The sequence below is a fragment of the Onychomys torridus genome, chromosome X (genome assembly GCF_903995425.1).
Source record: "Onychomys torridus chromosome X, mOncTor1.1, whole genome shotgun sequence".
NCBI lineage: Eukaryota > Metazoa > Chordata > Mammalia > Rodentia > Cricetidae > Onychomys > Onychomys torridus.
The window spans coordinates 132,755,027-132,770,701 of NC_050466.1; the positions used below are offsets into that span (position 1 = coordinate 132,755,027).

The 15,675-nt window shown below is 42.9% G+C and overlaps 1 protein-coding gene across 1 annotated transcript in view; it reads left to right on the forward strand.

Moving 5' to 3' along the window:
- Positions 1-414: 414 nt before the first annotated feature.
- The window catches only part of Klf8 (Kruppel like factor 8), a gene marked incomplete at its 5' end in the record, with an annotated part of 167,777 nt that continues 152,516 nt past the window's right edge, over positions 415-15,675 (forward strand). Inside the window, one exon of the mRNA XM_036175684.1 lies at positions 415-580. Coding sequence (XP_036031577.1) covers positions 415-580 — 166 coding nt within the window. The remainder of the gene's footprint in view (positions 581-15,675) is intronic.

A 15,675-nucleotide genomic window follows, 5' to 3' on the forward strand; every position in this document is an offset into this window, starting at 1 on the left:
CTGGGCCTGGCTTGGCCGGAAGGAGTTTGGGTGGGGTAGAGTGGGCAAGCTCCAGGACAGAGGTGAGGTGAGGAGGCTTCCACTAGGAGCTAACTCCGGCTTCATAAACCCAACAAAACGGTCTGGGGCATTGTTAAAAAGGCCCCAGGATTCTGTCCACCCATCAAAGAGGGAGGAAAACCCAAGTTGTGTGATGCAGCTTTAAAGGGGCTGGTGATTGACAGAATGTGTAGCAGTGGATGGGGTGGAGCCGCTGGGTGGGGTCTGGGACAGGCAGCTGGGAGAAACCAAAAGGGAGAAACAAGAAAACCATTGCCCCTGACATCGCTAACGCTGGGCGAGGGACGCTAGTGCGAATGAGGGGAAAGGCGGGTTTTAGATCTTACCACCATTCCCGCCACTGGCTAACTCCCTCACACCCTTCTGTCTCGTCTTAAGATCAGTACTATCGAGTGTACCGGCATCTCCCTAAGTCTCCCTGGGCTTGGTTCGCGGTGCGAGGCGGCGAGGACCCCGCACACGCTCTGGCCCTGGAAGGGGCTGGAAGGAGAGGATGCCTTCGGAGGCACGGAACCCCAAAGTAAGTCCCTTTCATTTTGTCCGGCCAGCACCTCGCCTTTGGCCGCCCTCATGGGGTCTCGGTGGGGCGGGGACGTGGCGGCATTTCTTCGGGTAGCTCACTCCAGGAGGAAAGAAGGGTGGGGCAGGGTGGAGTAGGGCGGAGGAGAGGGTGGAGGGTGGTGCTCTCGCGCCCAGAGCGGCCACGCGGCCAGCCTGTGCGCACTGAAGCGTGTTGTGTGTTTACAGCCTCTGTTTCCACTCCTGGTGTTACAGCTTCGCTGCCACCCTTCTAGCATTCTTTCTTTTTGTCACACTCCAGCATCCCTATCAGGTTGCTTGAAACCTCTAGCTGCGAGCTGGGAGGGCTCCATCTTGCCTGGCTTCTTAAAGGGACAGTGCGCAATTTTACCTAGGAGACGTCTCTCTCAGACTGGAAATTCAGTTTCAAGAATACCAGTGTCTTACCTTGTTATAACACTACATGTTTATTGAAAGGAATTGATATGCAGAGGACGGCTCCTCCTTCTCCCAGGTTACCCTTCAAACTTGGTTCTAACATCCAGTGGAATTTTAGGAGGTGCAACGTGGGCATCGATGCCAATATGCACATTAGTTAACCACAGAGTCAATTGGCTCTGCAGTTTTAGCTGAAGGGAATCATTTCCATTTCCTAAGAGGCAACACGACAGTGTAAGTGACTTGAACAAATTAATTCATTTTACAGATATTTATTTAATGCCAACTTTGTTGCCCGTGGCTGATTATGCTGATGGACAATGTGTGTAAAATCTCAAGGCCCTGCAGAATGTTGTCACTGACTCCTTTACTAGCTGATTGGTGGCCAAGACCTCCTCCCAGGATATGGAGAGGAATGTTGAATTGATTCCAGCATTTGCCAGGCATCTCTAACAAATCCACTCTTAGTTCCCATTTATTTCCTTTCTGTCGGTGCTAGGAATCCCTATACTCAAATCAAAGGAACTGGGAACACAGACTGGAAAACAGGATAGCAAGTCAAAATGGCTTCTAAAGTGGGTGTGGTGGTACATGCCTGCCACCTCCTCGAAAGGGACGCTGAGGCAGGTGGATCTCTGTGAGTTCAAGGCCAGTCTGGCCTACATAGTGAGATCCAGGCCAGCCAGAGCTACAGAATAAGATCCTGGCTTTTTAAAAAAAAGCTTTGTACGCTCTATCATTTTCGTGTTGGTGACTTATCCACTACATTGTGTTGGGAAGGAGGGCCCCACTAGCTCTCTCCCACTAGATAAAGAGTTGGTATAGCAAAGATTCAGTAGAAAGGCTTCTGTGGACCAATGATATCTTTTACATGTGTCTCTTTTGTTCTGCTTAGGGAGGGCGGCAGGATTGGGGATGTAACTTAATGATGTCTCCACAGGCCGAAGAGATGAAATTGTTGTTTTAGATTTTAGGGCTGTTATTTCACCATGACACACACTGTGTGGTGATGGAGTGACCTGGTTCTTCTTGGCTTGCAGTCCACCAGTTAGCTGTCTGTAGTATTAACTGTAAAGTCCGGGGTCACCTTCTTCTTTAATATGCTGTGTTTCGTTGTGGTCTCCAGGACCAGTTCTCATCAAGGGAAGGTGTCTGTTCTAGGTTCCTCAGCAGGCAACCTTTTAAAGCAAAGAACAATCCTCTATCCTGTGTCTCCTCTGAAGATCTTCTAAACTTCAAAACAGTCTTATTCCTAACAGCCTATATTACTGAGTTGGGTGGATTCAGATTAAAAAAAAAAAAAAAAGACTCAACATGTTTTCCTATGGCTTCCTGAAAACAAAGGAAAACACATTCAACAGAAACACTGTGGGTGATTTTGACAGTGGGGGTGTAGTCTTGTCATTGAGTCAAAAGGCACTTGTGCATGCCATACCTACCCTCGACTGGAGGGTGGGGAAGGAACTCTGTGTTGATTCCACGGCCAGTATTTTACCTCTGGTATTTGTGTCATTTGTTAGGGGCGCTAGCCTTCTGTTTTAACATGTGCCTGTCCCTTGGTGTTCATGTCTGTTGCATTTTCTTTGTGGGGAATTTTGAGTTGTATATATTGGAGCTGTCATATTGTTGCTGAAATGTGCTTATTGCCTTTGTAGGACAACAGAAACTTTATGAGCCCACTAAGAGGTGCCCAAGGAAAGCCAAGAATTTTCCTCCAAGGGGTTTAAGTGGCTTCCCCATAGCACTTTGAGTTGCTTGGTGTTATTCTGCTTTCTAGAATTTTCATCTACAACAAGGAAAAGGGGTTTCATGCGAGATAATTGTAAAAACCAAACAAAAACCCAAAACAAAGAGATGATCTCTCCCCTTGCCTCTGTCTCTGCCTCTGTCTGTCTCTTCCCCCCCCCCCCTGCCCGTGTCTCTGCCTCTGTCTGTCTCTTCCCCCCACCCCTGCCGGTGTCTCTGCCTCTGCCTCTCTCTTCCCCCCCACCCCTGCCCATGTCTCTGCCTCTGTCTGTCTCTTCCCCCCCACCCCTGCCCGTGTCTCTGCCTCTGTCTCTTCCCCCCCCCCCCTGCCCGTGTCTCTGCCTCTGTCTGTCTCTTCCCCCCCACCCCTGCCCGTGTCTCTGCCTCTGTCTGTCTCTTCCCCCCCACCCCTGCCCGTGTCTCTGCCTCTGTCTCTCTCTTCCCCCCACCCCTGCCCGTGTCTCTGCCTCTGTCTGTCTCTTCCCCCCACCCCTGCCCGTGTCTCTGCCTCCCTCTGCTTTAGTAATTCTGTAGCACTAGTTCTAGCCCTCAAATTGCCTTTTGGAATGCCTAGACTTTCCCATACTAGAAAAGTTTGGACAGCTTTGGTTAAATCCTGTTCTGGTTCTTACTCAGCCCTCAAGACTAGAAAGCTGCAAAAGAGAAAATTTCAACACAGAATTATATTGTATCATGACAGTCATTTATTCATTTAATGAGTATATGCTAAGAATCTTTTCTGTGCCATGGGTGCTCTTGGAAGGGCTAGACAACAAAGATATGTGTTGAGTGAAGATCTAAATTAGGAGGAATACAATATGACATTCTGGGGAGAGCTAATTAATGCAGACGGTCAAGGGAAGCCTCTTTGCTATGATGCAGAACACTATATCTCATGAAATAAAGGAGAGAGCTATGATGATGTTTGAGAAGAGTGTTCTGCTTGGTGTGTTCCAGGAATAGCAGGAAGCCCATTATTGCCAGCCATGATAGCAAATACCTGGTATCCCAGCACTTTTGAAGCTGAAGGACAGCCTTGGCTAATCTTGAGGTACATAGTAAGGCTGAGAAAGGAAGGAAGGAAGGAAGGGAGGGAGGGAGGGAGGGAGGGAGGGAGGGAGGGAGGGCTGTCTTCACTGGAGAGTCACAGGACATGAGGTAAGTGAGATAGAGGAAGCCAGGTCCTACAGATTTGTATGTAAGGAGTTTGGCTTTTATTCTGAAGGGGTTAGGATGCATTATTTCTTGTTCTTTAATATTGTAATGATCTTTTTGTGTGTGTGTGTGTTTTTTTTTCGAGACAGGGTTTCTCTGTAGCTTTGTGCCTTTCCTGGATCTCGCTTGGTAGACCAGGCTGGCCTCGAACTCACAGAGATCCACCTGGCTCTGCCTCCGGAGTGCTGGGATTAAAGGCATGTGCCACCACCACTAGCCTCTTTGTGTTTTTAACTGAATTGAAATTGCATCATTTCCCCCCTTCTCTGCCTCCCTCCAGCCCCTCCCAGGGTACCCTCCCTCTAACCAGTCCCACTACTTGATAGCATCCTTTTCTCCGATTATACCTGTTACATACAATATGTATGTGTATGCACAAATATATAAATACAGCCAGCTGAGTACATTTCTGTTGTTTGTATGTAAAGGATGCTTTTTTTTTTGAAGAAAACCATTATCCATCATCAAATTCTGCGCCACCACAGAGTGCCGAGCTGTTCATCTTGACAAAGTTGAGGCTGCAGCACTCACTGTTTAAAAAAAAAAATCTTAGTAGGGAATTTTTTGCTGAGTCGTTCTTGCCAACTAGTACTTAATTTTAACATAATTATCTGAAGATGGTTTCAAACACATCTGAAAATACAAACGGCTCCACTACATTTTAACAAAAAAATCACCACAAATTTATTAGCACTAGGGAAATTCTTAACTTTAATTACAAAAGCGTCAAAGATTTTATAATGCTATTTATCATGGAAATAATGAACTATTTGCTTGTAAATCTTTTTAAACGTTCAGTACCACCAGCACATTATTCCTTTCAAGTTAGTTGTCAATGTGCTTTTCAAGTTTAGATATCTCACTAGCCTGGGAGAACTCAGGAAGAGGGAATGAGAAGACAGGGAGTTAAAAAAGAGAGAAAAAGGACCAGAGTCTAGAGAGGAAAATGTTACAAGACCGTTTTCAACATCTCTAGTTTACAGTTTGAAAGTTCCATAGTTTTTAGGCCTTGGAAATCCTCCTTCTCGTTACAGGTAGCTGTTATATTGGATGGTTGGATGTATGCATGGAGGACTGCTTCTTCCCCAAATAATTCTCAATTTGGCCACATAGTGGACTCACTTGATGAATATTTTTAAGAAAATTTGGATATCTTTGCCTGTCTGCAGAGATTCGGATTAGGTACCTGGGGACTGACCTGAAAGAAAGGAGCTTTACAAATAGTCTTTAGGTGATTTGAATGTGGAATCAAGGCTGCCGAGCAGTCTTTTAGAGGTGAGGTTATTCTAGTATGATATCCAGACCAGAAGCAATCTCACCACCTGAAAACCTTTTAAAATGTCAAATTTCAGCCTGGTGTAATGGCACACGCCTTTAATCCTGGCAATCAAGAGGCAGAGGCAGGTGGGTCTCTGTGAGTTGAGGCCAGCCTGGTCTACAGAGTGAGTTCCAGGAAAGGCGCAAAGCTACACAGAGAAACCCTGCCTTGAAATACACCAATGCGCTCGCGCGCTCTCTCTCTCTCTCTCTCACACACACACACACACACACACCAATCAGCCAGAGATGTGCCAACCACTCTGGAAAAAACCTTCCCATAGGCAATGGGCATGTCTTTAATCCTAGCAGTTGAGGTAGAAGCAGGAGGCAGAGGCAGGTGGATCTCTCAGGTGGAGGCCAGCCTGTTCTACAGAGTGAGTTCCAGAACAGCCAATGATATACAGAGAAACCCTGTCTAGAAAAAACACCAAAACCAAACAAAGAATGTCAAATTTCAGGCCATGCCTTGGATGAGCTGGTTCAGAAACTGTTAGGGGTGGGACCCAGTAATATGGCTCTTTGCTTTAGAATTTGGAGGTTCTCAAACATTTGTTCTAGGCCCAACACACCTGAGGATAGAATATCCTTTGTTCAGTAACAGAAGCTCTTTATGTTTATGGGTGATAGGCAGGAAAGATGTGCCTGCTCCCATCCCATGTCAGGATCTCATTCCCACACCATCACTCCAGTATTTGTATTGTGTGTATCATCTGCCCACCTTTCTTTTAGCTTAAACAGTCCTTGTTTATTGTGCATTGTTTTATTTAATCTTCACTTTGCAAGACAGGCACTATTATCATCTCTATTTCACAGATGAAGAAACTGGGGCCCAGGAGAGTCATTATTAAAGATCACACAGCTAGTTAGTGAATGATAGATTTTTCTCTGTGGTATCTTCGGAGATTTTGTTCCATCAGCTGATGTCTTCCTGTCCTGTCTTCTTCACGTTTTCTTCTTTTGTTCTCCTGCCGATCCCACCAGACCTACATAGTATACTACGGTGCAGCAGACTCTCGATTGAGCATTTCATTTCGATGCATCAATTCACACTGATCACAACAAGTCCTTGAAGCAGGTGCTGTTAGTTTTCCTGTTTTATAATGGAAGCACAGGAAAAGCAAGCAACTTGCCCAAGCTTCCAGAGCTTGTGAGTGGCAGAGAGACATCTGGCGCAGAGTGTGCAAAGCCCAAACACTGACCATTTTGTTATACTGCCTTATCTTCCGTAGTTTGACTGAGACATGTGCTTTAGGGCCTTGGGTATTTAGACACTTGGCTCCCCTGTTTGGGGAGGTTGTGGAACCTTTGGGAGATGGAACCTTGTTAGAGGAAGTACATCACTGGGAGCTGGCTTTGAGTGTTTGTAGTCTACTCTACTTCCTGTTTACTCTCTCTGCTTAGTGCTGTGGTTCCAGATGTGACCTTGGAGCTTGCTACTCCACCCACCATGCCTGCCCCTTGCTGCCATGCTTCCTCACCGTGATGGACTCACATTCTTTTGGAGCCGTAATCCTAAATAAACCCACTCTTCTAGAAGTCGCCTTGGTCATAGTGTTTCGTCACAGCAACAGGAAAGTAACCAAGACGCGTTTCTAGCACTTTCTTTCCCAGTCTCAAGCAATCTTTCTTTGATGACATGCCAATTAACACCTACTTTGTCTCCACTTTCAATTAAAATCCTTACTGAAACCGCTCTTACTAAAGTTACCATAGGCTCGATCCTGCCTAGTGGTTGGCCTCTAAGTCACTTAGCTATTGCATTCAGGCTTGCAGACTATCCTTTCTTTCGAGCCCCCACTTCTTCGTCTTTCATGCCAGTGTTATTTCTCGGATTGCTCTTTGCACTCTCTTCTCTTGCTACTGTTATCCTTAAATATTTCTACTGCCAACCGGCTGGTGGTGGCGCATGCCTGTAATCCCAGCACTCGGGAGGTGGATCTCTGTGAGTTCGAGGCCAGCCTGGTCTACAGAGTGAGTTCCAGGAAAGGTGCAAAGCTACACAGAGAAACCCTGTCTTGAAAAACCAATATATATATAATCTACTGCCACTTGTAGGAGGTCTGTCTGCATGACAAGCCTCCATTTTCAAGTAGAATGTTTCTCCTGAGCGTAGACCATCCATCTGTTAACTGGACAGACATTTCAGCGTCTCACAGGTGGTGTGGCTAACACCTTTTATATATCATCAAACCTTCCATTTCCTTTTTAGTCCTCTGGTTAACAGCAACCTAACAGAGTCAGTTACCCTTTCTTTTCCTTCACCATCTACATTATGCTTCACTTTTCATTGTATCTAACCTCACTTTTTAAAACAGCTCCTTTGTTGTTCTCTCTGCCTGCAGTATCTGTCAAGTTGTATACTCTAAAATGTGTTGGAGCCCTGTTTCTGTGCCTTAGAATGTGAGTGTATTTGGAAAATTTTGGTTTTTGCTTCTTTCAAGATAGGGTTTCTCTGTGTAGCCCTGGCTGTCCTGAAATTTGTTATGTAGACCAGGCTGGCCTCAAACTCACAGAGATCCACCTGCCTCTGCCTCCTGAGTGCTAGGATTAAAGACATGCACCACCACCGCCCAGCTTGCAAATTGTTTTTTTTTTTTTTTCTGGAGACAGGATTTCTCTGTGTAGTGTTTATTCTTTCGATTGTGATATCCTTACATACATTTTTTTCACTTTCCTTCACTAATTTTCATACTTTACAATATAAATAGTTGTCACCTCTTTTCTGTTTTCAAGGTATTTTGGGGAGTGTTTGGAAATGAGATTATGCAAAGCTGGACCTTTTAATATCATACACTCTGTCTCTGTCTCTCTGTGTATGTGTATATGAACATGAGTGATTAAGTATAACAGATTTTAAAACTGGGTCAGAGTTTAATTTTGTTGTATCTTTGGTTTCCTTAAATCTAATCATGTAGTTTATTCATTTCCACTCATATAATACAGATGATAATGAAAGAAAGAATCAGCATTTAGTCCTTTATCTCATTCATTTATTTATTCATTCATTCATTCATTCAACATCTACCAGAACCCTGTGTAGTCAGCTCTTTGCTATAGCTTGGGAAATTGAAGACAGACATTATTCTAGCATTTCTTGGTTGTTTATTTGATGGTGGCGACCATGCTAACCTCTTTGCATACTTTTCAATAAAATTTTCAGTAGAGTTATACTCATCTTTCAGATAAGGATGGTGAAGGTTAGCAAAACACTGTGTCAACTTAAAGAGAGGAATGCAAACTTGCCTAGTGAGCACATTATTGATGTGAGTAGGTAAGATGTGGGTGTCATTTGGGGAATGCAGGGTAAGAAAGGACATGCTACAGAAAATGGTGCTTGTATCTTAAAGAAAACAGGGATTTTTCAAGATTTGTGAATTAAGGAATTACATTGTACAACAGATAGAAAAGACATGTAGAAAGGAATGAAAGCCCTGGAGTGATGTATGCTCAGGAAATAGTATTTCATTATGGCATGTCATCTGTGGCAAAACGTCTCAAACAGTAGGCAGAATCTAGGATACAGCCCCAAATAAAACAATCCCTTTATTTTTGTAGATACAGTGTTAAGGATACTTTATTCTTGTGATATTTTTTTTTTTTACCATTCAAAACCTTTGCATAAAGCAATTAGTCCTACCACAAGAGATGATTTAAAGGTGTGCCTGGTACTTAGCAGATGACTGAAGTCAGAAAGTAGACAGAACTCTGAGGACTGACTGGACCCTATTCTCACCGCCAAAGGGATGAAATCGGCACTTTGTGGGCAGCTGGTTATTAGAAATGGCTGTTAGGCAGGATAGGTAAAGTGGTACTACTACTGCTGCCACCTCTGCTACAATGAATATACTCCCCGATAGTTTAAGAACTAAATTTGTCACCACCACTTGAAATCCCTCCACCCCAGAACTCTGACAATAATTACAAAGATTCTGGGAAAACTCTACTAGTAATCGACAGAATTTGAATTTAAAACCAAGTAATTTGGTTCCATAAATCACACTTTTAGTCATTATGTTCAATCATTGATGATTATTTTGTTGTTACATATTTAGCTAGAAACTCGGTAAGATTGGGAAAGAAATTGAGTCAGGATGGATAAGTAACTTTGGATCACACTACCAGTCTGACACAATGCATAACTTGAATAAATAATGAAAAAGATAAAGACAGATGAAAGATTTTATAATCAAGAAAATAGTAAGATAGAAAACTTCTTGACAGGTCACAATTTAAAGACCTACACGCTGATATCAGGGTACACATGTTCATGTTTTTTTTTTTTTTTTTTTTCAGAGACAGGGTTTCTCTGTGTAGCTTTGCACCTTTCCTGGAACTCACTTGGTAGTCCAGGCTGGCCTCGAACTCACAGAGATCCTCCTGCCTCTGCCTCCCGAGTGCTGGTGACTAGCTCTTCAGAAGGGACTGCGTTTAAGAAATGGGAAGTTGTGGAGTGGCGGCATGGGGGTAGGTAATGACTTTTTGTTTTTTTTTTTTGATTTGAGAGACAGGGTTTCTCTGTGTAGCTTTGCGCCTTTCCTGGAACTCGCTTTGTAGACCAGGCTGGCCTGGAACTCAGAGATCCGCCTGGCTCTGCCTCCCGAGTGCTGGGATTAAAGGCGTGCGTCACCGCCGCCTGGCTTGGTACTGACATTTTTAACTAACTCAAGCAAATTAATATTTATTTAATCCAATTGAAAGAAAAGTCAGATTACACAAAAAGAGATGGAAAGTTGATGGGAATCCAAAGGCTGTTATGAATCTTAGATATCTCTCCTTGTTTATTTGTTGATTTCCACTAGGTGTCATAGCACCTAGTGGGCAAGAGATAACTACTTTGTGTGCTGAGTTCATGTTACAGGTAGGTGTTATGGTTCAGTTACTTGGAAAGACATTGGATCTCATCATTCTATTTCCAAACACACAGGACTCTGACATGCCTGGCTTTGGTCCTTTCTGGACTGCTAGATGGGTTCCTAGGACCATGGAACATGATCAGGGCTCACATCTTTGCTAACCAGTAAGGAATTTTTCAGGGGACAATTTCCCCAGTGTCTGTTATAGCAACAGAAAGCTGATGAAGATAAGTACCTAGCATAGAACATTCAGTCAATGAATGATACATGCATGTATTTTCTACCCTTTCTCCTATTCTTTCCTGTTGAAACCTACTGGGATTGGGCCTAATGTAAGTACATGCTTTCTCACTCACCCTTACAGTAAAAATTCTGAGACATTTTTATATATGTCACTCCCTATTCAGCCTACTTACAACTTTGACACCCTAATTTGCTGATGAAATGTATGTATTCCTTCATCTATTCCTTCACCGGATATGCTCAAACTTTGGTGCAGTTCTGCTTGTACTGCAAATTGAGTCCGGAGATGTGGGTAGAGCCTGCTATCCTTTCTGATGTCTCAATGGATCCCAGATTGTATAGTAAGGGCAGAGGAAACTTAAAACTTCATCAAATCTGTTTTCTTTACCAGGAAGTGATTGCTATTTAAATATGTTAAATGACTTTCTCAAGGTCACAGAGCTAGTCAATGACACAGTCCAGACTTCAGTGCAACTACTGGTTATTTTTTCCTCTTGTTTTTTTTGAGACAGGGTTTCTTTGTGTAGCTTTGGAGTCTGTCCTGGAACTCAGTCTGTAGACCAGACTGGCCTTGAACTCACAGAGATTCGCCTGCCTCTGCCTCCTGAGTGCTGGGATTACAGGTGTGCACCACCACTGCCCGGCCCATAAGGTGATATTTTAAGAATAATGAATCACAGGCAACTTTGGAGGTGGCTCATTGGTGCTGCGCAAGATGAGGACTTGAGAGACCAATAAACCACATGTCTGTTCTGGGGAGGCAGTATTTAAACTGCTCTGTGAGAGTGGTCTTGAGTATCTCTGGGGGAGGAGCCATATGGCTTTCTGAGATGAGGCAGGATTTGAGGAGAGAGAGATATATGCGGGAGGGGGATTGAGGTGGAACTTCCACCAGAACATTCCAGACTCTGGGTGAATGGATGCCAGGGGGGCCTGGAGATTGAGGTGGAGCTTCCATATAACTGTCACCCACATTCAGAGGGCCTAGTAGGGTCCCCTGCAGGTTCCCCAGCTGCCAGTCCAGAGTTCATGAGTTCCCACTAGCTCTGGTCAGCTGTCTCTGTGGGTTTCCCTATCATGATCTTGGCCCTCCTTGCTCATACAATCCCTCCTCTTTCTCTTTGACTGCACTTCAGGAGCTCAGCCTGGTGCTTGGCTGTGGATCTCTGCATCTGCTTTCATCAGTTACTGGATGAAGTCTCTATGATGACAGTTAGGATATTCACCAATCTGACTATAGGGGAAGGCCAGTTCAGGCACCCTCTCCACTATTGCTAGGAGTCTTAGCTGGGGTCATCCTTGTGGATTCCTGGATTTCCCTAGCACCAGGTTTCTCCCTAACCCCATAATGGCTCCCTCTATCAAAATATCTCTTTCAATTGTTCTCCCTCTCCATCCCTCCCCCAGCCCAACCATCCAGTTCCCTCATGTTCTCATCCCCCATCTCCTCTCCTTTTTCCCCTCCCCAGTTTACCCAGGAGTTCTCATCTCTTTCCCCTCCCAGAGTGATTCATGCCTGTCCCTCTTAGGATCCTCCTTGTTACCTAGTTTCTCTGGGGTTGTGGACTGTAGCCTGGTTATCCTTTGCTTTAAATTTAATATCCACTTATGAGTGAGTACATACCATGTTTGTCTTTCTGGGTCTGGGTTACCTCACTCAGGATGATTTTTTTTTCTAGTTACATCCATTTGTCTGCAAATTCCATGATGTCACTGTTTTTGTTTATTTTTTTTAACTGAGTAATATTCCATTGTGTAAATGTACCAGATTTTCTTTTTCCATTCTTCAGTTGAGGGGCATCTAGGTTGTTTCCAGGTTCTGGCTATTACAAACAATGCTGCTATGAACATAGTTGAGTAAGTGTCCCTGTGGACAGAGCATCCTTTGGGTATATGCCCAAGAGTGGTATTGCTGAGTCTTAAGGTAGGTTGATTCCCAATTTTCTGAGGAACCGTCATACTAATTCCCAAAGTGGCTGTACAAGTTTGCACTCCCACCAGCAGTGGAAGAGTGTTCCCCTTATTCCACATCCTCTCCAATATAATATGTCATCAGTGTTTTTGTTCTTAGCCATTCTGACAAGTATAAGATGGTATTTCAGAATTGTTTTGATTTGCATTTCCCTGATGACTAAGGATGTTGAGCAATTCCTTAAATATCTTTCAGCCATTTGAGATTTTTTTTTGTTGAAATTCTGTTTAAATCTGTACTTCATTTTAAATTGGATTATTTGGTATTTTGATGACTAGTTTCTTGAATTCTTTATATATTTTGGAGATCATCCCTCTGTCAGATATGGGGTTTCTTTGCTTATAATCTTTTCTTGAAGCAGTTCCTTGATTTTTGAATTGCTTTTTTGTATCTCACATAAGCTATAAAAGTACAGTAGAGGAGTCTTATTGTGTCTTAATTGAACACAATTTTGTTTTGTTGAATTATTACTTCATTTACTTTCATTTCCTTGTAAATACATTTAAGTCAATTTCATTGAACATGTGTGATAATTACTTTATGAAAGCTTTAAGTAACTTAGAAGGCAACTTATTACATTATTCATACAGGTTTTATTGGTCCAAAAGGAGAAGTGAGGCTGATTCAAATATTTGGAGATAAGATTCAGTTGCTGATGAGGGAGAGGTCAAAACCTTTAAAATGAGCTCTTATTTCCGGTCATAAAGCATGCCTACTCTATCTGAATGAGGCTGAGGTCCTCATGTCCCAGTGCATGGAGGGGACAGTTGACAACTTACTCATTAGATGAAGTGGAAAACCCACAGATTTCCACAGATAGATCTTTCAAACTATTTCTTGCCAGGCCCTTGCACCCAGAATACCTACAAGTTGATGAATTTATTTGAGATAACTTGATAGCCCAGGGATGTGACATTTGAGAACCTGCAAAATCCTCTTCAGCATCATTGGAATCTGCCACTTGAGTTCTTCCTTTTCAGCTATGCTGTGATGCGAGTGACCATGTTTATAATGCCTAGTGGTACCTTTAATATTCTTTAAACTTTCTCTTGGTTTTAAAAGTGCATTTGGTGCAGTTGTGTTAAATTTGTCCTTTTTGACCCAGTCAGGGGATATAAAATATAATATTCATAATTGGGTAGGTTTAACCTTGGGAATCTAATTTTGTGAAACTGCACATTCATATGGGGGAAAATGTTCCAGTAAAACAGCCTCTTGTTCAGTAGTCAAGGGTCAAGGCGGTACAAGCTGCTGAATGCCCAGCATTGTTTCTTTTCCCCCTCTGTGTAAATGTTATTTTGTTGAATCTACTTAATACAAACCTGTGAAATACCATTTTCCTGTGTTATGAACAAGTAATTATGGAATCAGTGACGTTAATTAAAAATCTTCCTCTAGGTCACACGAGTAGTATATTAAGTGATCTATCATGCTGCTTTTATTCACCAAAGTTAGCAAAATGACAGATTCAAATGTCATAGGCCCCTTAAAAAGTATTTGCTGGCTACTCATGATTTCCCCATTTCCTTCTCACTGCCTTACAGTGAATAGAAATTAGGTCATAGACCTATCAGGAACCTTTGGACTCCCATAGCATTAGATGTAGTTATTTAGGAATGTCTCAGTCATGTCTGCCCTCAATGCCTACAATGCAAAAGGATTCTAGAAAATACTTGTTGAGTGAAGTAAAGAATAAAGAAGTGAATGAATAAATCCAGGTTTGGGGAATCATCTACATAGTTTGTAACTCCTTGGTAGATTATTTTGCACATTTCTTAACTCTGTTATATAAATTGTTTATGTATGTGTATAGGCACACATAAACATACTCATCCAGGAATTGCTATCCTGGTATATACAGACTTATAAAGATACATCGCATGAATAGACTTGGTTTCCTGATGCTGTAAAAATCATACCACAAATACTATCTTAAGTTCCAGTTATACTACTTCTAACCTTGGCCTCCTAACTGTCTGATGAGGCACACATTCTTTCATGTCTCCTGTACTTTAGCTGTCTGCACAGTTCAAATTTTCTGTGCATAAATTACCTGCTGCTCTGATTACCGTACAGGTAGAATCAGAAGATCTGGGTGGCACCTGAGGAGAATATGGCCACAGAGTCAGCTTAGAAGACAGAAATTCATTCTCATAGTTCTGTGGGTAAAAGCATGCTGGAAAGGTCAGGGTCCCACACAGACCTCTGTGCTAAGATCCTTTCTGGGTTTTTCCTGATTCTTCTAGCCCCATGTATTCCTTGGCTTGTGACAGTGTAACTGATTTCACTGTCCTTTTATTTGTGTGTATTTTTCTCTCTCTCCACATGGTCTTCTTCTTCTTGTAAGGGCATACTTATGCTGAACCAAGATCTGCCTTAATCACTTCATCTTGATTTTATCCACAAAGACATTATTTTCAAGTAAGGTCTCATTGGCAAGTACTGACCTCAACATATCAAGAGCTTATTTTGAGGGGTACAATTCAACCTGTAATGGCATGTCCTCTGGCTCTCCAGGATTCATGCCCTTTGTATGGGAAAAGACTTTCAACTGATCCCAGTATTCTCAAAGGTCTTAACCCAGTCCAAGTCTAAAATGTCAACTAGATAAAATCAATGCAAAAGTCCCAAGTTTCATCTGTCATTCATTTAAATAAGATACGGTTGATTGAGAGGTCCCTCCAGGGGCAGAATTCTTTTCCATCTACAGACATGTAAAACCTGGAAGAAAAATTAAGAAAGCCAGGACAGGGACAAAACGCACATTGTCATTCCACAATCCTTCAAACTAAAAGAATAAAAGGGATCATGGGGTCAAAGCAGGTCAAGGAACATTGTGTTAAAGGTCAAAGCCTGAGAAGAATCCTGTGGTGTGATTCTCTGTCCCCTTGGCCTGGTAGCTGTGCCCTCCCAGCCAATGGGGCAGTGACCCTGCTGTCCCTACTTATGGAAATGAGGTGTTTGGCCCAGGCCTCTGTAGCCACGCCCTGGCCCTTCAACTCTCCCTTTCATTTCTGCTCAGTCAAACCTGTTGAATAGCCAATCCACAGGGTTAGAGCTTCAAGATGTCGTTTGGGAGAACACAGTTCAACAGAAAACGATTAGATCTATATAAAGATATATAATATCCACATGCAGTGTAAAGATGAGTTGGGGATCAGTAAATCTCTATATAAAGATATACAGTATCCACATGCAGTGTAAAGATGAGTTGGGGATCAGTTAATCTCTATATAAAGATATACAATATCCACATGCAGTGTAAAGATGAGTTGGGGATCAGTAAATGCTTCTAGTCTAGCTGTTTCT